The sequence below is a fragment of the Brachycentrus maculatus genome, unplaced genomic scaffold, assembly GCF_059751285.1.
Source record: "Brachycentrus maculatus isolate JH-2025_06_01 unplaced genomic scaffold, ASM5975128v1 h1tg000257l, whole genome shotgun sequence".
NCBI classification, from domain to species: Eukaryota; Metazoa; Arthropoda; class Insecta; order Trichoptera; family Brachycentridae; genus Brachycentrus; species Brachycentrus maculatus.
Window position 1 is genome coordinate 277232 of NW_028281008.1, and position 26241 is coordinate 303472.

General features: G+C 34.8%; 1 protein-coding gene across 7 annotated transcripts in view; it reads right to left on the minus strand.

The window, feature by feature from the left end:
* Positions 1-3027: 3027 nt before the first annotated feature.
* Positions 3028-26241, minus strand: part of Rgl (Ral guanine nucleotide dissociation stimulator-like) — a 60184-nt gene continuing 36970 nt past the window's right edge. For 4 of the 7 annotated variants that reach the window (XM_088265770.1, XM_088265769.1, XM_088265766.1 and 1 more), the window contains 6 exons: positions 24779-24883; positions 20628-20896; positions 7786-7921; positions 6682-6879; positions 3642-4941; positions 3084-3548 (listed from right to left, as the gene is read on the minus strand). In XM_088265770.1, the coding sequence (XP_088121896.1) occupies positions 3409-3548; positions 3642-4941; positions 6682-6879; positions 7786-7921; positions 20628-20896; positions 24779-24883 (2148 nt within the window). In that variant the 3' untranslated portion in view covers positions 3084-3408. Of the gene's footprint in view, positions 3549-3641; positions 4942-6681; positions 6880-7785; positions 7922-20627; positions 20897-24778; positions 24884-26241 lie in introns of all 7 variants that reach the window. The other 3 variants (XM_088265771.1, XM_088265768.1, XM_088265764.1) reach the window with 2 other exon arrangements.

A 26241-nucleotide genomic window follows, 5' to 3' on the forward strand; every position in this document is an offset into this window, starting at 1 on the left:
ATTTCATAGTTTAATTCATAGGCTGTTGTATGTCCCATTAAATAATGATAATTACAACTCTGAACTTAATATCATAAAGACGATAGCCTCCAATAACGGTTATGAATGTGGTTTAATTGATCAATTAATTAGGAAAAAACAAAAGAGACTTGCAACATCTCAATTAAATAAAGCTCTCATTACAGAGACTTCAAAAGTAGTTAAAAAATGGGCTAAATTATCTTTTATAGGGGATAGTAGCAACAGAATCGGAAAACTAGCGAACAAAGATGAATGTTCCATAGCCTTTTATAATAATTCAAATCTGGGGAAGATACTAATTAATAATAAAGATAAAAGGGAAAAAGAAACAAATTCAGGCTCATATTTATTAAGTTGTGGATCTTGCAGTGCTGAATACGTGGGGCAAACAGGACGATCGTTTAAAATAAGAATAAACGAACATGTCCAAAGTTGGAGAAATAAAAAAGAAAACTCCACTTTTGCAAACCACTTGATAGAGTCAAATCATGATTTCGATAAAAATTTTAATGTAAAAATCTTACACAAATGTAGTAAAGGTAAAAAATTAGATAGGCTCGAAATTTTGGAAATAAATAGATTAAAAAATTGTCATAATAAAGACATATTAAATGATCAAGTAACACACATTCATTCTCCCTTACTTTACCCATTAGAAAAGAAACAATAGATGCCTTAATGTCTTGTCGATAAGAAATGACTGCCGGGAAATTTACATTTCAGAGAACTTCGGACTCCCCCCGGACAACCACAGCTTAGTGGAAGGAGCCGTCAACCAGCATTTCCTGATACCTCGTTACATAATTTAAATTCATTTACAAAAAATACAAATCTATTTTAACTTTATATAAAATCGTGCTTTCAATACAAAAAACCTTTATAAAAAAAATATTTAAAATATCATACAATACTTAAATTCACTAAAATTAAATTAATTTCTCATAAAATTATATCAAATCATGGTTATCAACTCCTGCCTTCTTTTATATATAACATACAAATTTGTAAAGCCTCTCACCAGTCTGATGATGTCGGTAACGACGAAACCCGGTCGCTGGTCAAATAAAAAAGTGGAAAAGCTAAAAATATTGGTTTTAATCTAATAATAAATTATGATTAAACTATACATACAAAGTTCAACAATTTATTACAAGCATATCCTATATTATATATGAACATACAAAAATATCTCTCCCACACATTTATTAAAATATTAATATTTTTGCTTTTTGGTTGTTTCAATCCTTTGAGTAAATACGTGGATTTGAAATTTTTAAAGCATTTAAAATGCGGTGATTGAAAACACCATACAAAACTTCCTTCCAATCAATATACAATGTAGAATTTCATATACAGGTGTAGGAAACACTGTCAAAAGTTAAATGGACCATGACTAAGGCTTCATACTAAACATTCAAGTATTTTAAGGCCCAGTTTTAAAAAAAAATTGCATTATATATTTTTCACTGCTGTTGAAATGTTGACAACATTTATAGGGATTAATGGGTATATTATGTCATATATCTTGAATCATACAACCCAGATAATGACATTATAATGCAGTCCAAAATGTAACTGCTTATAATACGCAACATTGTAACAGAAAAAATACTTAAAATAATCCATTTGTTGTTTTTTTTTTGTTTGATCTTAAAATAGGCAGCTAAATTATGTTCATTCCAAATAATACCAAAGCAATAAATCCAAAAAAATACAAGGACAAAATAAAAGTATAATTTTTTGATGTTGTGAGTAGAAGTAAATACATAGGCAAAGGACAGTTAAGGTTATAGGGGTGCCAAATAAGTAACTGTAACTTTTTCTGTTACCAAAATGGGATAGTACTTGATACTTTTTCTCGGCCTATGTTTCTTTCCAGTTTGAAGTTCATTTGTTAGGTATATCAAGAGCTTAAAATATCATAAACGTAACCAAATTTGTGCAGTAATTATTGGGTGATTGAATCCAAAAACTGAATAAAGCAAGGACTTCTTTTGAAGACTGTTTAAGGGTACGAATATTCTAAAACAATATATAATCCACATAAGGTACAAATAAGGCAATATTCTTTATGTATTTTTGGGGACAATCTCAGAGAAAGAAAAATATTTTAAAAATCTGTGATTATCAGAATATGGCTCATAGATACTTTAGTTCTTAAAAAAAATATATTGAAAACATAAGTAAGAGTCGCATTAATTATTAAAAATTTTAAAGTTCCAGAGCTTTTCATTTCTATTTAGTATAATATAAATCTCGGCTTCAAAGCAAACAAACCTCATTATTTGTACATTTGGGAACATCTGTTACATAACATTGGTTTTAACATCCAACAGCAATTTTTTTTATTTGTAAAGCGATAGTATTTCTTTATTATTATTATCTTTATAATATTCATCACAATCTGTTAAAAGGACACATTTTTCTACATAAATATGTAACATTTATGTACATATAAGCGTGTATCATACCCGTTCAGGAAAAATCACTAACGGACACCATCAAACATTATAAAATTAGCTAAAAGTATAAATTTAATTCAACAGCACCTTGTATTTGAAAAAACAAACTTTATGTTTTTTGATATTAGTAATGTTAGTAAATAACCACTCACCGGTGAGTGGTTATTTACTAACATTACTAATATCAATTAAAATGTTTGACCACAAAGTAAATGCTTTGAATATAAATAATATTTATGTTTTTTGTTATGAAATTTTGTTTAATAGGCTAAGACAGATCATTGCAATATTTATCATTTGCATCTGAAAAGGGATATGTTATTTGAACAGTTAAATATATAAATTTTTTATTAAAAATTGTGGTACATAATTTCAACAATGCTTGGATGGATATATCGCTCACTCCTTTCAAGAAAGTCATAAATCAAAAATCGTCAATTTTCAGTCGTCCGTGTTTTCGGGATGCCCAGAAAATTTACTAAATCCCAGCAAAAGAGGCATATTTTTAACCTAATATTTACCCGCTACAGGACAAAAAGTATTGTTTTTGCATTTTGAAGAAAAGGTATTGTTTAATTATATTTATAAATAAACTAAATATTTTTCAAATGGAGAAAAAACCTTCAGGTTTTACCTAAAAAAATCTGTTGCACAGTAAAAAGTTCAAAAAGTGGCTTGATATTTATTTTGAATACATTGTATTATATTTTTAAATTTTAAAAACGTTCTCCTGAAAAATCAAGTTTTTTGATTTATGACGTTCTTGAAAGGAGTGAGCGATATATGAAAATATTAATAAACACAAACCAAAATATAGTATTAAAATTATTTCTTTGCAAAATAAATACAAAATTAACTATATAATTTACAGTATGAACATAATTATTATGTAAATCAGTAATAAATTTTTTAATACTGAAAAAATCTATTTTTTAGTTTTATGAGCCCTTCCATTGGCTGGACTGTCTATAGAACCGTTTGATTTTTTTGGCCTCAAAATGAAGTTCAAATTGAACGCCGTATTAACTGCGTAGTAAACATTTGCATTGGAAGGCAACATCATTTCTGAAACAATAAAATTAAACACATTAGATTATTTTTTAAATGCATAAAATAAATGGCGAATCAAAATTTGAATAAGATAATAAAAATTATAACCTTTTTCAGGTAGCACTTGCGATAGTGTATACTCTTCGGGATTTCCTTCCAAATTCAACTTCAACATTGCATTTCTAATAACTTGCGGCGTTCTCTCGTTATTACTGAGCATTATGGACTTGTACATCACGACACCGTCGGTTTCAACATTATCGGTTTCGTAGGTCACTCTAATGATATAAAAATCTGGACTGCTCTTCTGGGAATGGTTGGGACTTAGCGTTCCAATACTGTGATTGTTCACACTCTTATTGGGTTTTGGCACTTGCAAAGTTTTAGAATTGCCACTATTTGCGCTCGATAAGGAAACGTCCAATGACGGAATGGAAGAGCTAGAGCTGCCACTGGACATCTGGGACGGCGACGCTTGTCTATCGAGGCTATTATGTTTAGAAGAAGTTGTACTATGGTCTAGATCGCAATAGAACTGCGAACTGTTGCTGGAACTGGTGCTGGCGATGGAGTCGTTCTTTCGGTGTCCTTGGGGGCAAGAATTGGTAATTTTCTTAGGTCTCTTATCTTTGCTGATTTGATTAGTCGACGGTTCAATTTGACACGAGAGCTGATACGCTTCTTTATCATCTAGCACAAGAATGGAATCGAACCACCGATCGAACATAGGATCTTGATCTAAATGATAAGCATTCGCCGAACCCTGGAGTAATTTCAACTGCGCTAAAACTTCAAATTCTTTCCTTCTCTTATCAAAATTAATTAAACCATCCATTATAGTATCGGGGATGGCCGTATCTATCATCGTTAAATCGGTTAGAAATGTTCCCAAATACGGAATGGTCCCGTGACTGATGTTGCCACTTCGGATGTTGTGTTTCTGGAAAGCTTTCTGCAATTGTTTGTCATTTTCTCCGACCGTATCGGCAAATTTGGCAGTACCTTCCCTCATTAATAGTTCGCGTTGAGCCCACTGATTATTTTCTTCGCTAAATATTCTGGCCAATTCGTCGTAAAGCTCAATTTTTTCTTTCATAACAAGTGACCAGGTTTTTTGTAACCTGTATATGGAGTTAGTCTGAAGGGCTGATATGATGGCTTTGAGCGACGAGAAGTTTTTCAGCATTCTCAACTCCTGAGCGATATCTATCCAGGCTGTGATGATTTCCGCCCGTTCTTGGGCCCTCAACTTAGGTTCTATAAGAATAGTAGATGTAACACGAAGAGAGACGGCATTAAATTGTTGGACGGTAGCCACTACGGTAGCGGCCTCGTGGGACCTGTTCTTATCTCTCCTGGACCAAACGGCTCCCAGACATTGATGGGGAACTAATTTCTTGAACAGCTCCTGGAATCCAAATAACTGACGTTAATACAAACTCACTCCGGGCACAAATATATATCGGTCTGTTATTATTATATATTATGATGCTTTTGGCGATATTCGCAAACACAGAATTCATTCCACTGGAGAGGACACATGTCGCTCACTCCTTTCAAGAACGTCATAAATCAAAAATCGTCAATTTTCCATCGTGCATGTCTTCGGAATGCCCAGAAAATATGCTATATCCCAGCAAAAGAGGCATATTTTTAACTTACTATTTACCCGCTACAGGGCAGAAAATGTTGTTTTTGCATTTTGAAGAAAAGGTATTGTTCAATTATTTTTTTAAATATACTAAATATTTTTCAAATGGAGAAAAAACCTTCAGGTTTTAACTAAAAAGATCTGTTGCACAGAAAAAAGTTCAAAAAGTGGCTTGATTTTATTTTTTATATATTGTGTTATATTTTTAAACTTTAAAAACGTTCTCCTAAAAAATCAAGTTTTTTGATTTATGACGTTCTTGAAAGGAGTGAGCGATGTGTGTTCACGCCCAATTTTTTTAAAGAAAGTATATTGGATATTTTTTGTCTTTTAGAATATATATAGAGAAAATATTTTTAAATATGTTTTTACCTTTCACTAACTTTTTTCTTTTCAAAACCATATGATTATTTTGAAGATTTTTTTTTCAATTTTTCAAGCAACAACAGTGTTTTAAGAAAAGAAATATATTGCGTAAAATGTTACCTGGATTTAGAGAATATAAAGTTGCGGATTAACGAATACTGGGCCTTATCTAATGTATAAAAACATGGGCATTTTCTTAATTATTATGAAAGTATTTTACATGAACATGAAAATAATAAATTAAAGTTTTAACCTAAAATCAGGCATTTGAAATTGATTCAATAGTTTTTTAGTAAAACCACAGCATAAAAATAAAAGGCATACATGATTATAATAGTATTATCCTATAATAGTATTATCATTTAATAGTATTATCATTTAATAGCATTACCATGACATTATAATAGTAGTATCCTAAACTATTGAAAAATTAGATATACTTTTATATTATTTATTGATTCGGCATTAACTTCGTGGAATGATATGTTGTTACACTAGTAACACTTAGAAATTTTTCAATTTAAACACTGAACAATTAAGAAAATTTCAAAATGCATAAAAATTTTAATTCTGATAAAACATTAATTAATAATATGCTTTTCCAAAATACGTCACCATTATAATCCATGTTCCAATTACTAAAAGTCCCGCCTCTTAAGCCCCCTCCTCTCTATTTCTTTCCCCACAACATCTATAAATAGGTACCTGAATAATTTTTTCGCTCCTTAGTTTTAATAATCACCTGTCAATGACAATAACTGAAGTTTTCAAAACTAGTTGTGTGTAATGAAATAAAACTGAATAAGTGGTAAATGTCATACAAGTGTTTAATTTTAAAAATAATAAATACTTTTAATTTACTTTCTTTGATTTGTTTCATCAAACAATACGTAATGAGCTTATTACATGATATAATAATGCAGAAAAGTGTGTGTAATCCAACAGGGGTCCAATGTCTTGGTTAAGTAGTAAAAATAAGCGTTATTCTTTGACCACTCACTGTTCCTTTAACTGCATCAGTGTAACTAACTTTACTAATATGAATCAGCACTGAAACTTCCCCGAGGGAAGAAAACTATTGTGTACTGGATGTGCCGGACTACAGAGACTGTCGCATGAGGGATGTATTACCATATCCATTCTAGTGAGCTGTTCGGCGAAGTGCGCGTGGGGCACGTCGGGGAACCGGTAGGCGTGCACGTGGTGCTGCGCCACGCGCATCCCGGGGGCCAGGCACACCCCCGCCGGGGGGACCCCCTCCCCGGCACCGCCCCCTCCGCCAACTCCAGTCACCTCTTCGTTGGTCCATTGTTCCAAGCGACACGATGCCTGTAATTAGAATAGATTCATCAACATGAACATATTCAACAATATACATTTATACTGGATAAGAAGTTTAACCATCACGCCGCTTCCCGTAGAGGTAAGCAGAGAGAATAGAATGCCACACCACTATCTCTGCAAACATTCTTCGCCTCATCCACATTCAAGCAACTTCTTATACATTCTCTCCAATTATTCTGACTTCTGACCTGATCGCTTACAATTATTTGACATCTTGATCATGCCAAATTTTCCTCAGTCTCTCTCTGCTCCTACTTCCAACACTACACTTACCTCATGAATTTATTTTACCGTTCTTTCTTCACTCATTTGTTCCATATGTCCAAACCATCCCAGCACACTTTTCTTAATTTGATGGATAATGCTTATCTCAGGCTTGCATTCTTTCCTTATTTCAGTATTCGAACATCTATCATACATTGTTTGTCGCTTTTTGAGTTAGTTCGACTAAATTCGGTCTACTTTCATCCTTCTTTTGCCAACTCTATGCTTCTACACATTAGGGTTGGTACTAAGATTCCATTCTGTACTGCCAGTTTAGCTTATGTTGTTAGGTTTTATTTACTATAACCGATTTCAGTGCACTATTCAGTCAATTCAGTGTTGCCAGGATTGACTTCCCAACTATATAAAATCATCTACCCGTTTCTCATTTATAATAATCCATAATTTTCTCATTTACCAATATTTCACACCCAGATCTTAATTCATCTTTTCCAAAAACCATTTGGATTTGCCAACATTTATAAAAATCACTCGTTCCCACACATTATGCACATTTGTCACCAATACCTGCAGGTCTTCTATGCTATCGGCAAAAAAAAACAGCATCATCAGCACATAAAAGGCAAGAGATAGTCGAATCGTAATTTTTTTTCTCAATATACTCACTTTAGTATTGAGCTCTGATCCTGGAAGATAGACCTTGGTGAAGGCAATGAGCTGATGCAGCACGGGATGTGCGGGAGGCTGGCGAAAGTCCTCGGGATAGCTGTCCAGCCACACATGTAAAGCTGACACCAATGTTCTGAAAATATTGCAAATTTTATTAATAAATTATTAGATTATTCATTGATAACAATTAGTTATAGTAAAAACACCATTACAAGTCATACTAAATCGAAGAATGCAATCTTCTATTCCATGTGCTTTCCCATATAGCAGTAATATTATCCACCCTGAGCTCCTTCACTTACTACGTCACCTTTATCCTACCAAATGTATCCCGCTAAGTAAGAATTACATTAAGTAAGAACTTCAGAAATGAGAACATTGAGGTACATAACCGGAAACAAGTTAAGAGACCGAATAAAGAACAAAATCGAAAAATGTGTAGTACGGAGGATAAAGTCAAGTAGGGAACAGCGAAGACGATTCTGGAATGCCTATGTCAATAGAATGCGAGAAAATAGACTGGCCCGAATTGCTCCTCAAGAGAACCCAGACGGAAGAAGACCACCTCCTAAGCGATAGTGTGACAGTTGGCAGACCACATCACGAGAGACGGATAATGGAACAAACAGATCCGAGAATCTATAAGAAGGAAGAAGAAGAATTAACAATAAAGTTAGCTACATGTCGATACGATGCGGTGTCCTTTGCACTATCCTAAATAGAAATCAAAGAAGATTGTGAAAATAAAGTAAAATAATATTTTTCCTTTCCATCGATAATTTTGAGGAAGTAGTTTTATAAATAATTAAAATGATTTCAAAAGTTCAAAACGAAATGAAACAATAGTGCTTTAAAACGATACATAATTTTGAAGCACCTTTGTTTTTTTTTCGAGAAATAAATCAATTTAGACCATCCTCTATTTACAATACAAAATAAATTATTATCGAAGAACAAAATGCGTAAAATATATAAAAATGCTGTAACCATAATTTAGCGAGAGGAATTTCTTAACAAGAGGAGCGGAATAGCGCGTGAAAGCATTCCGATCTCCGCAAAACAAATTTAATGGAATCTTCTGACGTAGTAATAACTATCGAGAAAATGAGTTCCGCACAGTTCGGGGCCGTCAAGTTACCGACAACATAAATGATGGAATCCGCAACATAGCAAAATATTCGTTGCTAGAAGTGGTAAGATCGAGTCACTCGGAAGATCCGCGTCAGTTGATCTACATATATTACTCAAGTAATCCGTTCACTAAGACCGGATCAATTGAACGATGAACCTTTCGTCGGACACAAATCGCGCCACGAGGGTGCAGAATTTTTTTCGCTAATCTTATCGACGACAGTTCCGAAAAGTTTAGATTATTGTGATGATCGAATATGTCGATCGTTTTTATTTCATTATTCTCAGTAATCGCAACTCTGCATTGCTGAAATATATCATGAGTCGTTACATTTTTGACAGAATTAAATGTACTACGATCAAATTAAACATTCCGTTTATCGAATACGATTCCGATTGATATGGGATTTTCATTAACAGATATTACGGTAAGAAACGTCGAAACATGAATAATCATGTTTTCTGATAAATTGTGGTATCGATTTAGCAAGATTGCGCATGAAAGGCACTCAATGGGAACTGTGGCAGTTGGTGAGTGAAAGCTGTGGGGAGTTCTCACAGCTGGCGCGGAGAGCCACTGCTCACTAGCAAGCCTCACTGGAGTGCGCATTGTGACTGGCAGCAGACAATGGGAGGAATCACTTCCAACTGCTGACGCGCTGACATTGTCGCTCGGAGTGCGTGGGAATATTACGCCATATTCACTATCCCCACCTAACTGCTTGTTATTTGCACTAAATAAGGTGTACATCCTGTTACCGGGGAAGTCCAAATCCAAAATATGAATTATTGCATCTAACGCCATCAGAGTTGAGATAACGAACACACACTCGAGCGTTTATACAGTATACATATTTATGTTCCTCAGACGCGGTGACAAACTAACACTTCGTAGGATTTTACCACTCCGAATACAAGCGATGCATCCGTTGCTATTATTTTCGGCTCAACTTTGATAAGAGTTAGGGTCACGTTAGAATAGTTTTATATTCAGGAATAGTTATATATCAAGGAGTTATATATTTAAGAATAACAAAATTACTACAGATGTAATAATCAAAATAATAAAAACTTACATACGGGGTTATGCGTCACTCTAGTTATCCCAATGAGCTACCTTCACGAAGGAGGAATATCGGAGTTAATATACCCTAAAGATAAAAATCCCAATTTACCAAATTAAATTCATTATTTTCATTTGCGAAATTCGCTTATCGAAGAAAGACATTTTAGTAAGTTGACAACATGTTGCATTATTACGCACACGCGTGATTTTGGAAAGTGGTAGCAATGTCGTCAAAACCAGTGCGTCCCGCTTCCATTAGGAAATACGTAAACTTCGCGGTAACATCGGGTCGCCAATTTTGCAATTTCGATGCTATCGAAACAGCTAATAACGTCGAAGTCACAATTGAAGGCGTCACGAATTGTTCGTTTTTCTTGCAATCAACATAAAAATAGTTTATAAAGGGTCCGCCAAATAACTTTTTTTTTTTGAAAATGCTATAAAAAACATCGAGTGTAGCTTCGGCTGTGTGGCACGTAGCGCCGTCCTGTTGAAACCAAATGTTGCCAATATCCTCCTCTTCAATTTTTGTGAACAAAAATCCGTTCAACATGGCCCGATAACGATCGCCATTGACTGTAACGGCCACTCCTTGCTCATTTTCAAAGAAAAATGGCCCAATTATGCCTCTGGACCAAAATCCGCACCAATAAAATATGTTGAACGGATTTTTGTTCACAAAAATTGAAGAGGAGGATATTGGCAACATTTGGTTTCAACAGGACGGCGCTACGTGCCACACAGCCGAAGCTACACTCGATGTTTTTTATAGCATTTTCAAAAAAAAAAAGTTATTTGGCGGACCCTTGATTTTCAAAGTAATGTCGCAATATTTCCCAGCGTTGTTCAAGCGTATACACAACCATATTCGCTCAGCGGAAGGATAAAACTAATTATCTGTCAAATCAGACATGAGCTAAGTGTTACCATTCACGAAATAAGCACTAGTTGAAAAAAAAAACTTTAGATGGCGGACCCTATATTTCCCCTATTTCCATACAGATTTACCGACAAGACTAGAATCGATTGTCTAATAATTGTTTTTTATATGAATTTATTTGCCAATAATAATAATAATAAAACCTGAAAATTGCCTATTACCGAAACAGTATTGTAACGAAGCCCTAGTTACAAGTTGCAGACAGAAATCTACAAGTGCTTTGTTTCAGCGGCTGAACAATGAAATACTGGACAACACTTGTACTTGTAACGAGGCTGTGGGAAAACATCACCACTCCTGCAATACGAGTACTTGTGACCCCAAATAAAATGTTACCGGAAAGCGAAATACAAAGTTCGATATCAGAAAACACACTATTTCTTCAGCCTAGCGAGCATGGGAATACCCGATACGAATTATGAAATGATTCCATTTATATAACAACGATGAAGAGGAATGTGGATGTCTGGGTATTTACAGGGCTTACGACCTATCATAGGCTGGGTAAATCACTTTATACACGTGTAACGTCCATGATTTACAGCCACACCCAAATTTCGGAAGTTGTATTTATCTTCCAATCGACACCTTCTTTCACACGCGAGTTTTCGGCACCATATTTGGTTTAGTTAAATAAGTTTTCTTTATTTAGCAGAGACCTTCACGAAACGTATGTAAGATTCTTCCCGAATTATTTTTACATGCCTAGACTTCCATATTCTTCTTAATGTATATGTTGTAATATCGATACAAAAATAACCAACCAATCACCAACCAGCAGAAAACCAGCCAAAACAGGTCGTAATCCCTGACAATGCCGAGAATTCCATATTCCCATCTCAACTAACTTCTTCATCGATGTTAGAATATCAATAAAATCTTCATATGAATGGCTCCAAGTGAGGTTAAATCCGTCACTTGTGTACAAAGATTTGGACACACTGAAGATACTGCGAATACATGTTTCATTTGAATATCCAGAGTCAAACACATAAAATAATCAATTATAATGCATACACAAATTAAAATCACAATATTTATAAAATATGTGGATTCTACTTCTAACTTGTAATCTGTACATTCTTAGTATTGAAATAATAGGTTTCGCGGAAACAAAACTATCGAAACGAATTCACACATTTATGTTCAAAAAGGAACAATTCCGGCCAAACATAATATTTTGACTACTCAAACAATACTGAGTTCGTGTCTTCGCACATTATTGTTTATTAAAAAATGCTATCTAAATATTTAGTTTTCTTAAAAGTTAAGTTTTCAATAAACCCGATGAATATTGAAGAACATACGAACTGCGTGACCTCAGCTAATCTATCGTAAACTTTATTGAATGTAAACTTTATTTACGGGTGCTTATTTTAGGGTTGCCGTAAAACGGAAAATCAAAGATCATTTCTCATAAACAAAATTAATTAATTTAAATTGATCTTTTTATAGTTCTATAGATTGTTGCGTGAAGTTAAACTGTGTGCCTTACAGCACATTATACCTTCAGTTTGGTATTAATAATAATGGTGTTAATTTTCCCCCCCTTTTTTAAAAATTCCGGTTATTAGTGTTTTTCCGGTCATCGTCCCTCGCTAAATAGGGGACTTATGGTATTATTATGCAGCCTAAGGTACATATTTCACGAGTAAATTAATTTAAATTTTATACCGCCGATGGATATTTAAAATTTCTGTTAAAGTTTAACCCACAAATTTTAGCCTATATAAAAAGAGTCTGATTTCAATCCCCTATATCCTACCCATATCAAGTTGAAAACGTAAATTTCCTAGTAAATTACCGTCGCTTCGTAACCCATGTGCATAAAATCAATATAAACGGACCCCGTTGCGTTTATATTGTCACTTTGATTGATTAGACCTATTAATAGGAGGTTTTAATTTTTTTAAATAGTTTGTAATATTTCTCAACCAACAAACAACAAAAATCATTTTATCGTCCTTAAAAAAATAAAGTGTCGAGTATTTTTATTATATAATATTATATTTTATTTGGAGTGTTGTAAAATACCCCTAAAAAAGCACCTGATCGACATTATGTCGTAATACTCGAATTGCCAACATCATGGCTCGAGTACTAAGCAACCATTTTTGGTTCCAGAAAGCGTAGCGTGTCGCCCACTCAAAAACTAATATTAATACCTATCTACGTATCGCCTATCGCCATTACTCAACTGCCGTATTGTTTACTGCATATAATGAAGATATAATTTAGTGGCGCAATATAAACCACGTGATGTCGGAACAATCTCCAACTGGGGTAATTGATAACAATTTATGTCTCTGTTAGGAAATGAATGATTATTGTACTATCTACCCCGGTCCATTGTGGGCGACCGGTACAATCAGCGGCGATATCGGACAGTAATATTATTAAATGGTCCTCCATAAACAATATTAGTACATAATCGCAGTACATATTAACAATCCAATACTGGTTGAAAATATTCCGTTTGTATCAATATGTCACTAATAGGGAATACAATTGCCAAGTTCTTTTGCAATGAGAATTTCCAATAATTGTGCATATATTATAATTACGTATTGCTAAGGGGGCTCGTTCAATTGTCACGAGTGTGTATAACCACGTGGTTAAGTGGTAACAAAAAGCTCATTACTTTAACAACCCCCTGGTTATGTTAACATAACTTTGCCGAAATCAAATAGCATCGCGTGCGTTAGTTCAAACAAAACTAATTTTATGACATTTAATATTAGTAAATACATAATATGCAAAATCATATGTAATTGCGCTTATAAAGCATATCTTTCACTCTTAGCGCGTATTAACTGAAACTTTAAAAAATAGGTATCGTCCGCATCGCAGTGTATCGCGCGGTATTCACCTCCCTTCGACGCGAGGTAAAAGTTTGATATGAAATCGCCGGGTTAGGAAACGCGCTTATTTTACGACTTAACCGCGTGAATATAGAATACCATCCGCCTGGGATCGCACAACCGGAGCATAGGAGAGGGGACTGAAGTGCACCGTACAGTGCAGTAGGGTGCAGCGTTGTGTAGGTACCGCACACGGTCCGCGCAAACAATGCCGCGCCATGTCTCGCTCGAGAGCCTTTCCTTGTCGAGGTAACTATGTGCAATACCTACTAGTTGAACTACTCACATACGCAGACAGGTTTATCACCTCTATCTTGCCGAAGCACATTCACACAAATAAGCTGAAGAAATATACCACGAAGAATTATTGTATCCTTTATAAAGCCGTCCAGTATAAAGGCAATACGAGACGTTTTCAGAAATCAACATTGAGAATTTGATCACTTTTTAAAACAAATATACGGATTACTAGGCGTTCTCTGCTATGAGAAATTGCGTGCTAAATACGTGTACTTATTTTATACGATATACTGTAAAAATGCCCTCGCAAGGCGAAAGATCCGTCGCTCTAGATCGCAAATCGCGGTTTGATTATATTAATAACTAGCTGTACCCGATCACGCTTTGTTGTGGCCCAGCCTGGTTAAATGAAAAAGAAAGAAAATAAGATATCAATCACGAGCGTATTCGAATACAAAATTGTGTTTAAAATTTACAGCAATCAGTGACAACATTAGGAGATTAAAAAATTTAACAAACAAACATTTAAATATTCATATATATACATAATAGATCGCCATCTCGGATTAATTTCGCATTCATTGCAATTGTCAAATACATAACATATGTTTTTTCATAATTTTCATCACTAATGTGATGATGGATCATACATTTTATTATACACGTGACAATTGAAATGTGAAAATGTACAATGCGAATCTCATTTTGTGATAACAGCCTTTAAAAGTTCCATCAAATCTGTAAATTCGGTATTTTTAAAAATTGAGGTATTCTTTATAGATCGCCTTAACGAAAGGTGAAAACCCGTCCCCGTCTGAGGAGCCGCTGCGATGGATGTCTGGAGTCTAGAGACTCGCACAAAGGAGCGGAGGTCGAGTGGAGTATAATCATACTCCTCTTTGTGTAAATGTAAATGTACGCGGACCCCCGACCAATCACGCGCCTCGGGTCCCGAGCTCCCGCGCCAGAGGCGAGAGGTTATCTTCATCACCTCTACCGGCATATGTAATTTGAATAAATGCTGCAAAGAAATTTGTGAACGGACGATAGAGATCATAATGTATTGTACCTCTCATATAGGACTCGACGAATCGATTATTTAACGAATATAACGTAATGGATTCATAAATCTATAATCATGCACATTAACAAAAACATACATTCACAAAAACCCACTTGAAACCCACTCGACACTAGAGCAATAATAAGGAGTGCACGGATTCCACAACATTTTTATATTACGGTTGAATCGAAGCGGTCTTCAGGTAGCATTTTACGAAAAATGCGCTATTTATATTTTTTACCCATATATGCACCCAAATGGTGCATAAGGCACCGCATAAGATCGACACGGTGTTGACTCTATAAATGAAATAGTTAATATAATTGCGACGTGGTGTATCCTGCAGCCCAAATTCTTGGGGATGGGGTGGAAAATATTTGATGGGATGATACAAATGACTTGAGAGAAGGAACTTAGGTTGAAGGACATTACTGCTATACCGAAATGTAGGAAGAAGAGTAGTTAGGAAAAGAAGTAAAGCAGCAGTCGCTAAAGCACTCGGGGTTGCATCCCGTACTGGTACTAGCTTGTGTAACTTCGACATTACTAATAAAGAGTCCCTCGAGGGAAAATAGAGGTATTATGTATAATTTATCATAAACAATCCCTATTATTAAGATGTTGTAAATTATATTTTTTCAACGACACCAACTTGGCTAGGATGCTAGGATACTAGGACACTATCGAGGTGTGAAAACCCATAAAATAAAAAGAAAAAGTACGTAAATTTTACATGCAGAAACTACATTAATTCTCCACCTCTCAAATTAATACAAAACCCTCAGATTTAGCAAAAGGAGCATGACAATTAAGGCTGCTTCATGTTGAAAAGGGGCTAATCTTTTTTATAACATAATGAATTGAAAGTACAAAACAAGCGTTCTCAAGACGAGGGTCGTCCGCGAACGAATGGACCTTAATAATCTGTTCAGATATACCGAGTCGTTGATTTGATTTTATGAATGAATCTTTTGTTGATATCGTCACTGGCTCATTTATTTATTGGTACATTCGGGGGTTAAAAAAGGTCGCTAAGATTTTTTAAAAGAAGAAAGTAATGTCTCACGATAGTAAAAAAATCTCTTAACGACCATTTTTTGTCGTCGGCTGTCGTCTTCGATAGCACGAGTATTTGTGATAAAATTCTCCCCTTCCATCGAGTTTTTGTTCGACAATTTTTTTTTGCTGGCCAAACGATACTCAACGGGCTCAGTAAATAACGAACGAATGACAGAGCAACCAAAAAAAATGAAATGATCTGGTCTTAATGATCGGATCTCACACACATATAGTGTTTTCTCGACCAAACTGCAGGATCACCCCGCCTACCTACGGCGTTACCGCAAGAGAAGGCAAGCGATAAAATTTGTTCCATTCTTTCTTTAATTGAATGGGTTCCATTCCTCTGTTGCAGAATTAGCACTGACCTTAGGATATAGTGGAAAGATTGCACTTGTCTACTGACTGACTGACGACCAGTAACCTGTCACGCGATGTACAGAGCTCCGAACTGGTTTAGAGTATTTCTGGGATTCGATCCTTTAAATTAAAACAAGTTACACAGCTTTCTATACATTTATCGCGAGCAAATGTAACCGGTTACAAGTAAGCTTCATTTAGTCTTCACTGTCAAGGTATCAAAGTCAGATTTTCACTATGATCACCATGGTAATGTCAACTTAGTTATAAACAAACAAAAAATATTTGTTTGGTAAATAATATGTTTTCAATGAGGTTTACGAAATTTATTTTAATAGAATCAATTAGTTCTAACCTGTAACGAATCTTGTAGAGAAAATAATTACAATTATATGAAGAAAAAAAATATATCTCACAAAAAAGTAACTGCCTAACTCTGCGAACCCGGGACCTTCGGATGTCACGTCTGCTACCCCACCGATTGAGCTAAGAGGCATGTTTCCTTCATCGAGAAATTAATTATTTTCTATCGACCTGCAAATACCCAGACTTCTATATTCTTCTTCATCTTCTTCATGTTGAGATGTCAAAAATGTAAAAAACTCCAAAATAGAGAAAAAAACAAATCTGTGAACAAGTATTTGAACACACTCAAAATATTTTGAATTCTGTATCGAATTTAATCACCTCATTTCTGGAAAATTCTTTCTAATAACTAAGGCATTTTAAAAGAAGCTGTCGACTTGTAGTGCCAAAAAGTTATCGGAAAAAGATATTTGTTTTTTTTTTTACTGAATAGAAACAAAGTTGATGTTATCTACACTACGCAGTCAAAACGTTCCTTCAATATTATTGTAACGAAACTGCTTCTTACTTTTTAATATCGTTTCTGATGTGTAAAGTTGTAAATTTATACGTGAGAATGAGTATATTTACAGTAAGTATGATTTAGAAATGCGCAAATAAATTGGTAATCTTTCAAATGTGAGAAAGTGCACGAAGTAAACAACGTCGAAAACAGATATCATATTAAAATAGGATAATTTGTATTCGTGAATTGCGGACCACCAAAAACATAGCGTAACCACCAAAAATATTATTGTTGTAAAAAGGGCTTATTACAAGTTTAAAATCAAATAAATTAGTTTTACGCCACATAAAAAATACAATTACCGGAATTAAAATACGACTGTTGTACAAACAACGAAATTTCTAAATAGCTATGTAAAAATATGGCAGAGTATCCATTGTATAATTTGCCTGACGTAAATTAAACAATACGCAAGTTTCCTTACACCTAATGATGCGATATTTATAATTTCATTGTGTTTTACGAGGAAAATAAAAGTAAAAGCAAACTAATTAAATTGAAAATGCCTTAATAATTCACTAAATTCAAGTTACTTTGTACACTTCATGTATTCGTTTTGTAATTGGAATTGTTTTACAAAATATTAAGTAATGTGAGTTTATAGTCACTCACCGAGATTCTAGTCTGCCGGTTTCGAGACGCGTCTCCGTCACCAAAATGCAAACAATATTTGGTGCAGCACTATTCGCAGACTTACACACACAGAAAATATTAACCACAAGCGTTGTTAGTCGGACCGAAGATTAACATGCTCGAATAGTGCTTGCCATAAGGTCAAGATTCTGTGAATTATGGAGATTAAAGGAGGGGACAAGTCTCGCCATTAAACTGATGATGTCGAATCAACAGATAATCAAATGAAAAAGTGATTGATGACCATTATTTTGATGTTCTTCTTTTTAACTAATAACGCAAGTAATCAATATTTTGTCTAAGTGTAAGCGATTGTCCTGGCGAAGAGACGGGTACGTCTCGAAACCGGTACACTTATATCTCGGGTAGTGGTTATATACTAACATAACTAACATTTTGTAATAATTATCATGACTTGGATGAGATACAAAAAAATGAAGTAAGCATGTAGTACCTCAGCGTATTATTATATTCTAATTAAGATGTGATTAGTGTAGAACCAGAAATCTTTTGTAGTTGTATAATGATCTGCACAACGCGCAACGGGAGAACGCAGGAACAAAGAACGAGAACAATGAACGACGACTGATGACAGTAAAATACAATAAAAACTGCCGTGCAAAAACCTGTTTCGTTAGCATCTCAATGTTTATTATGGCGAGATAATGGGAACCGCGAATTATTGTAAACCTACGCGAGACCAGAAGGTACAAAGGCCAATTCTCAAAACAGGCTTAACGACTGATGTTTTACATAATTCTTTCAAACGCATCTACGAGCTGTCGTTTCATGCCAGCCGACATCGGTCATTTTGTTTGGTAGCTGTCAATGTTAGATGTACTGATATTAGTCAGGAATCGAAAAAGGGTAAATCATAGAAGTTGATATATCGCTCACTCCTTTCAAGAACGCCATAAATCAAAAAGCTTGATTTTTTAGGCAAAACCTTAAACAGATCTTTTTAGGCAAAACCTGAAGGTTTTTTCTCCATTTGAAAAATATTTAATATATTTCAAAAAATAATTAAACAATAACTTTTCTTCAAAATGCAAAAACAACACTTTCTGCCCTGTAGCAGGTAAATATTAAGTTAAAAACATGCCTCTTTTGCTGGGATATAGTACATTTTCTGGGCATTCTGATAACATGTACAACTGAAAATCGACGATTTTTGATTTATGATGTTCTTGAAAGGAGTGTGCGATATGTTATACAATCTCAATAAGTATTATTAATTTATATTAATTTAATTTAATTTATATTGACATTCGTTTGATAATGCCCTAACAAGGCGAAACAATTGTCACAATATTAATTTTTAATGTGTTTTTGTTAATAAAATACAACTTAGTAGACTCAAAAAATCTGTGTTTAATTTTAAAATTAAAACATAAATTAAAATGGAGTTTTACAAATTAAACGCCAAATCAATAAATAGTATTATTAATAATGGTTAGAATACGGAGGACCGACTTCATATATTTTTTAAATACCAATTATACAACTTTTTTAAAATGATTTATAATTGAATATTTTAGAAAAAGTACACAAAAAGCCTTTTAAACATAAAAACACAAAAAAATTATACAAAGAAAAAAGACTGTATTACATCCTTCATTAGGTAAAATAAATAAATATAAGCTGTAAGTCTCTCTCCGAGCGCAAGAGCTTATTCTCTTTTTTACAAGAGCTTGTTTCAAACATGACATTTCGGCAAACATTATGTTTGTATACTCAAATCGTTGCTACACATTCGAGTCGACTTGTTCAAAAAGGTTAATATGATAATTCAACAAAGTGTCTCTTCAGGTAAGAATAATTTCAAGCGCATAAACTATACTCAATATCAAGTGAAAACTTGGAAAAGCGTGTTCAAATGCCATTGTTTTTTAGGAAAATATGTTTTTCAAATGTTAACGTAAAGTTATACAATATAAATAAATTAAACCAGTTTTCTCATACTAGTGAGGATTTCTGCCCTTCACGAGTAATGCTCAAGTCACATTATTTAGCACGACTATTTTTAGATTTTCTTTGTAAGATAAAACATTTGCGTGGTGTAAAAAACCTTTTAAAAAATATTTTCTGTATATGTTCGGCAGTTACAGCACGTAGAAAATCTTTTTTTTTTCTATGACAAATTTTTTTGTTCACAAATGCCGGATTTTTTCCACATATGAGGAGATGAAGTCTATCGATATGGGAATATAAAGGTTTCAGTATTTACAAGGCTTACTGTATTTCACTGACTATAAGACGCACTTTTTTCTTTAAAAAATTGCCTTCAAAATTTAGGTGGGTCTTATACTCGAAATTAATATAAAAATGTCCAGAGTTTGATTTTAAATTCCGCCAGTCTTAAAAATGGCCATATATTCGATGGCGCGGGAAACTTATCTCTGTCTGGCAACATTGTAGTGATGGGAATCGTACAATAGGAAATGTAGCCCGCCACACACGTGCATTTGTAGTACATAAAATCACACTACAATTGTGGTAATGCGATGTTTCCTGGGGCGAACACTCCCCCCCTCCGACAAGAATTTCATGAGAGCCCCAGAATGAGGTTTTAGTCCGTAAGATTCGGTATAAATCAATTGTCGGTTTGTACCCACCTCCGGTGCTGGTCGGCCAGGTCGGCGGCCGCCGGCTGCAGCGGGTCGTCGGCGTCCACGAGCGCCTCGTAGCGGCCGAGCAGCAGGCGCAGCACGGCGCCCGGGCCGCAGAAGCTGCGGTAGGTGGCCAGGAACACGTTGATGTAGGTAGACTCCAGCTCGCCGTCGTCCGTGGCCAGCGCCTCCACCAGCCGCTCCACGCTCCCCGCCTTCACGAAGCGCACGCGCACCGTCTCCCATTCCAGGTGCGATATCTCGTCTTCCGAATCCTGTAATACGACATTACTTCAATTTCTCACATTCATTATTCTAATCAAAATGGAGGGGAGACAAAAATATTCAGAATGTATGTTTCAAATGGATTCAACTGGATCGGTGATTATATAAAGGCGGGATGATTAGTGCTGCGCCCCAGATTTTTGGATCTAGGAGTAAAATATATTTGAAAGGATACAAATGACGCGAGTAAAGGAGCTCAGGGCGAAGACATTACGCTCACTCCTTTCAAGAACGTCATAAATCAAAAAACTTGATTTTTCAGGAGAACGTTTTTAAAGTTTAAAAATATAACACACTGTATTAAAAATAAATATCAAGCCACTTATTGAACTTTTTACTGTGCAACATATCTTTTTAGGTAAAACTTGAAGGTTTTTTCTCCATTTGAAAAATATTAAGTCTATTTATAAAAATAATTAAATAATTCGTTTTCTTGAAAATGCAAAAACAACATTTTCTGTCCTGTAGCGGGTAAATATTGAGTTAAAAATATGCCTCTTTTGATGGGATAAAGTACATTTTCTGGACATTCCGAAAATATGCACAACTTAAAATTGACGATTTTTGACTTATGACGTTCTTGAAAGGAGTGAGCGATTACTGAAATATGGGAATGAAGAAGGAATAGTATGCAGGAAAAGTATTATTACTATCTTGTGCAGCTTACACATATACCTACTGGTAAAGTGTACGAGTCCTTTGAGGTGAAAGATAAAGCAATATCCCTTTTTGTAAGCCGCTCATCGTCGATATTTTAGTAAAGGCGTCATTATCGTAAGGAGAAGTGTGTTCTATTTTTATGGTTAAAAATTTGCGAGTGAGTCTCGGGCCTTAGTGTTGAACAGAGTTTTCTACAAAACAGATAAATATGCCGGCGTCGGCGTCGCCGCCGCGACGCGACGCTTTCTGAGTCAGCGCGCCTCGGCGCGGTCAACTCTCTCGGCGTCACAAGCTATTTGGTTTTGATAATTTTATTTTATTTGGAGAAATAAAGGGTTATTAAAAAAACTATTTTTGCTGTCGTTGGAAATTTCGCCAAGCGTAAAGAATCTGTTGATTTGAAATAAATGGGATACAGAACGACGGTAATTTACTAAATACGTGATAGTTACTGGATACAGGGGGTGAGGATTGGCCAAAACTCTTTTTTTTTTACAATAAACATTCGTTGTAACACTAACGGGATTTTTGAATAATGGTTTAGAATTGGTAAATATAGAGCTGTTTAACTGTACCTACACTGAAAATCATTAGTCTTCTGTAAAATGAACAGTTTTGATATTTTAGGTAGCGATATGTGAATTACCAACGATGACTTATGTTTTAACAGCTGTCAAAAATAAAATTGCTAGTTTGCAACATAGATTAGCAAATTTAACTTCATGCATTTGCAAAACGGTATGTTGAGATGCACCTGTCAGTACCTTTAATAAGTAACATAATATCAATTTAATTTAATTTTGTTGAAAACATAGATATATACATATGCTATTGAAATGAATCTCCTATTATCCATACGCTTATAAGGTTGAAAGTTCCAGTGGATTTAGTATTATCAAGTTTATTTTTTAGTCTAATACAAACATTTACTTGGAAATATAAAAAAAAACCGGATCATCATTAAACTTTAATTTATAAATTTTAAAAACTCTTTGTACATTGTAGGTACATAGGCAGACGTAAAAGTACAAAATTATAATTTTATATATAACACTCGTAGATGTCTTAACGTGACACAAGGATCCTTGATTGAAGAAGGTGGAAGTCTAAGCGTCCCAGGGTTTACGACCTGTAAAATTGTGGAAATTTCTAATTATTTTTGAGAAAATCTTGTTAAACAAAATTAACCGGAGTATATTTGCAGTGTATATATTCATTATTGATTTTAGACAATATGTATTATTACTATTATCAGTACCTAGTAAAAGTAACGACTGTTGTTTTAGAGCGAGCAGTTTAGTGCGAACCTTAGTCCGATATAACCTATTACGTAGAATGACAGTGAATATAACCTATTACGTAGTGATACAGCATGAAGGCTATTCACTGTGTCTAGTGTCTAGGATGATGACGTCATAAAAACGTGTAAAAGTAATGCAATTTCGAGGTGGCGAGCGAAGACGCGAGGTGCCTGACTGCCTTGAGCGTTTGCGAAGAGATCTGAGAGTTTATCTAAAAACTATAATTTAAATCGATTACACTAAAACTAATCTGTCTGCCTCCGTAGTGTAATGGTCAGCACGCTCGGCTACCGTTCTGGGGGTCCCGGGTTCGATTCCCAAGGGGGGTAAAATAAATATAAGTGATTTTTTCACTGTAATATTTATTTAATATTACCCTAGACTGGTACCTGAAGCGGAGGGCTGATCACCTTTCCTTCATGTGTAAAACGATCAAGATAACACTGCGTTTATATGACGCAGTGCCCTATGCACCATTGGGGTGCGGATAAGGGTTTTATTATTATTATTACACTAAAACGACTTTATCTCACATATCACTGGTAGATGGCTAGATGGTTGTCTGGACTACCAGTAGTTACAGGTCCTTTGAAGTGGCTAGAACCGTTTTTCCTCACTTTTAAGGATGATCTAGAATTACAACCAGTTTCGATCACACAATAAGACTCATCTTTTCATATATAAAAGCCTCTAAATCACAATATTTTGAGTGTGTCCAAATTTTTATTTATAAATGTTGGTTTTGCTCCACTTAGGAGTTATTCATATTAATCTTTTTTATTGATATCTCAACATGAACGAAGAAGTATATGGAATTAACTATTGTTTACATAAAATTGTGCAGGGTAGGGTCGAAGTTTTTATGAGTTTCTCAGCCTGATTGCTTCATTTAAAACCTAAGGTTTTATGTTACTACAAATATGTGTCGAGTCAACAAGCTCATAAAACTGTAGGATAATAGCAACAAACCGTGAACACATGTTATACATAAAATACACATTATAGGTACCGACATTGTTATCTCATACAATCTAATACTATGTATGGGTGTGTCATGGCGCATAGCAGTATAGATCGAAGTTCTTAATTAATTTGAGGAGTACCTACCTACCCACCCACCCACGAGGAGATTACCTACTCGCTACATAATATTTGTTATCTTATCGCGAATATTACATACAAAAGAGTTAAAAATGTATTACCTATTTTTTTTATATCAATCCATCATGCATTTTCATGCTCTCTGTGTGGCGCGCTATTGGTATTGCGTAGTGCTACCTTTACTCATTCTAAATTGCAAATTCAACATTCAAAATTGTTTGCAGTCATATTTGATGCATGTAAAAAAAAGCTCCGATAAAATGGTGATATATTTAAGCACAACAGGTAACGGTCGGTATGATTGTAATATTGCCGTTCGATATTATTTGGACTGTATTTTCAGCAGATCAAAAATGTGCTTACTTTCAGTAGAGCGACAATGAACAGCATAGTCCCGTTCTTGATGCACTGATAATTTATGAGATTTAGTAGCGCAACGAACGATATCGTTTGTCTGGGCCAAGGTTAAAATTGAAATCATGGAGTATAATACCTACCTATTGAAGTAATTCAGATAGCGCATAAAGATGTCGATATGTTGACGTACATGGACATTGACATGACGGGATATTTACGTGTAAGCAGTGACGTGCACGGAGTTTTAGCCTCAGGATAGGCAGTAGGGTTGGGTAAGGATAAGGCATAGTAGGCACCGGTCGTATTTCGGTCGTGTCAGGATGCCAGGATGTTAAGATAACGAGGTGTTGACGTACCTACAGGAATGTTGACGCGCCGGGTTTTTATCTTGGATCTAAATTAAAGTCAGCGAAATCAGGAAGAGTCGAGAGGTAAAAACATGACTATACTCACACTAGAGGCACTCTTGGTCGGGCGATGGTAGCGGACCTTCTTCAGGTAGACCGTGAAGATGGCTCCGTCAGTGCGCTCCTCGCCCCACAGCCGCCACGTGGGCTGCTGAAACAAGGGGAAATTCAGATTATTACAAGGATCATTAAACATCAAATAATGTCAAATAACACTTGGAAAGGCCACGAACCACGTTTAACCAAAACCTTACGACAATGACATCTGAACGTAAAAATTTAACGATTTCCTAGCACACATCCTTAATATTCGTACGCACGTATATAAATTGTAAGGGCCTAGGTATTTCCATATTTTACTGTTATTATTTTATAATCAACTTTTATTTACTAAAATTAAGTTAATTTATGGGGTACCGACCTATCGTCAGTAATGTTCTCGATTCTGACCCACCTTGTTTTCATTAAATTGATCTTGAATTTACAATATGTATTTTTACATTACATTTATTTTGAAACTAGAACTTTTGGGTTCGTTGTAAAAATAATATTTAAAAAATATTTCATTTAGATTCCAATACTCTTTACACAGAAACCGCAGGTTTGCCAACGTACTTTCATCATTTCATAAAATGTGCAGAGACTCAATCTGAAGCACCGGAAAATCAAGGCAAGCACGAGCGTTTTAAGCGTTTATTTTATATTTATATTTATTTTAATTTGTTAATCATAGTATCAACATTTACAAAGAGGCATTATTCTTCAGAATAAAAATAAAGAAAACATGTTCATCATTAAAGAGGAACTAACATAAACCTCTATAAAGCGTTCAATCAATGATGTCAGGGTTCACATGAAACTGTAAGTACTATTCTAGTTTTATCAATAAGTCAGTCGAGACATTGAGTGATGAAGTAAAAATATAAAGCTCCCTTCACATCTGGATCAATATTCATTCCGTACTCGTAACTCATCAAATCCCAAAATTTGACGGACCTTTATCAGTCCGGTAGAGTTTCCACGTACAAAACGGTCATACGAGTTTTTTTTTTATCAAAGCGTAGTAAATACTCGTGGACAAGTAAAATACATTATATAGGGGATTGAAATTATAATCGAGACAGAGATATAGAAACACAGCAAATAAGGTAAGGAAGGAAGCGTTATTCACTTGAGATAGTCCTTGGGTAACCTTCGAGGAGTGCGGGTGTAACACAAAGTAAAAATTTTCGGACTTAGTTTATTCATTTTTTGTTTTGAGTCAAATCAATAATGTCATTCACATTCATTTCATGAATTTTCAGAAAATATCCCGAAGGATCTTAATAAACTTTTGATGGAAGTGACAGTTTAACATCGCAAACTTTCGTACAACTCAATTAAAACTTTGGTTAAAATTAATAGAATGGAGGATAAGTCGCGCTCAGGTGGCATTTGTAATATTTTAATCCATATTTCGAAGACTTTTTCCAATCTCCTCAGACAAGGATGGATAAAGATATTTTACGT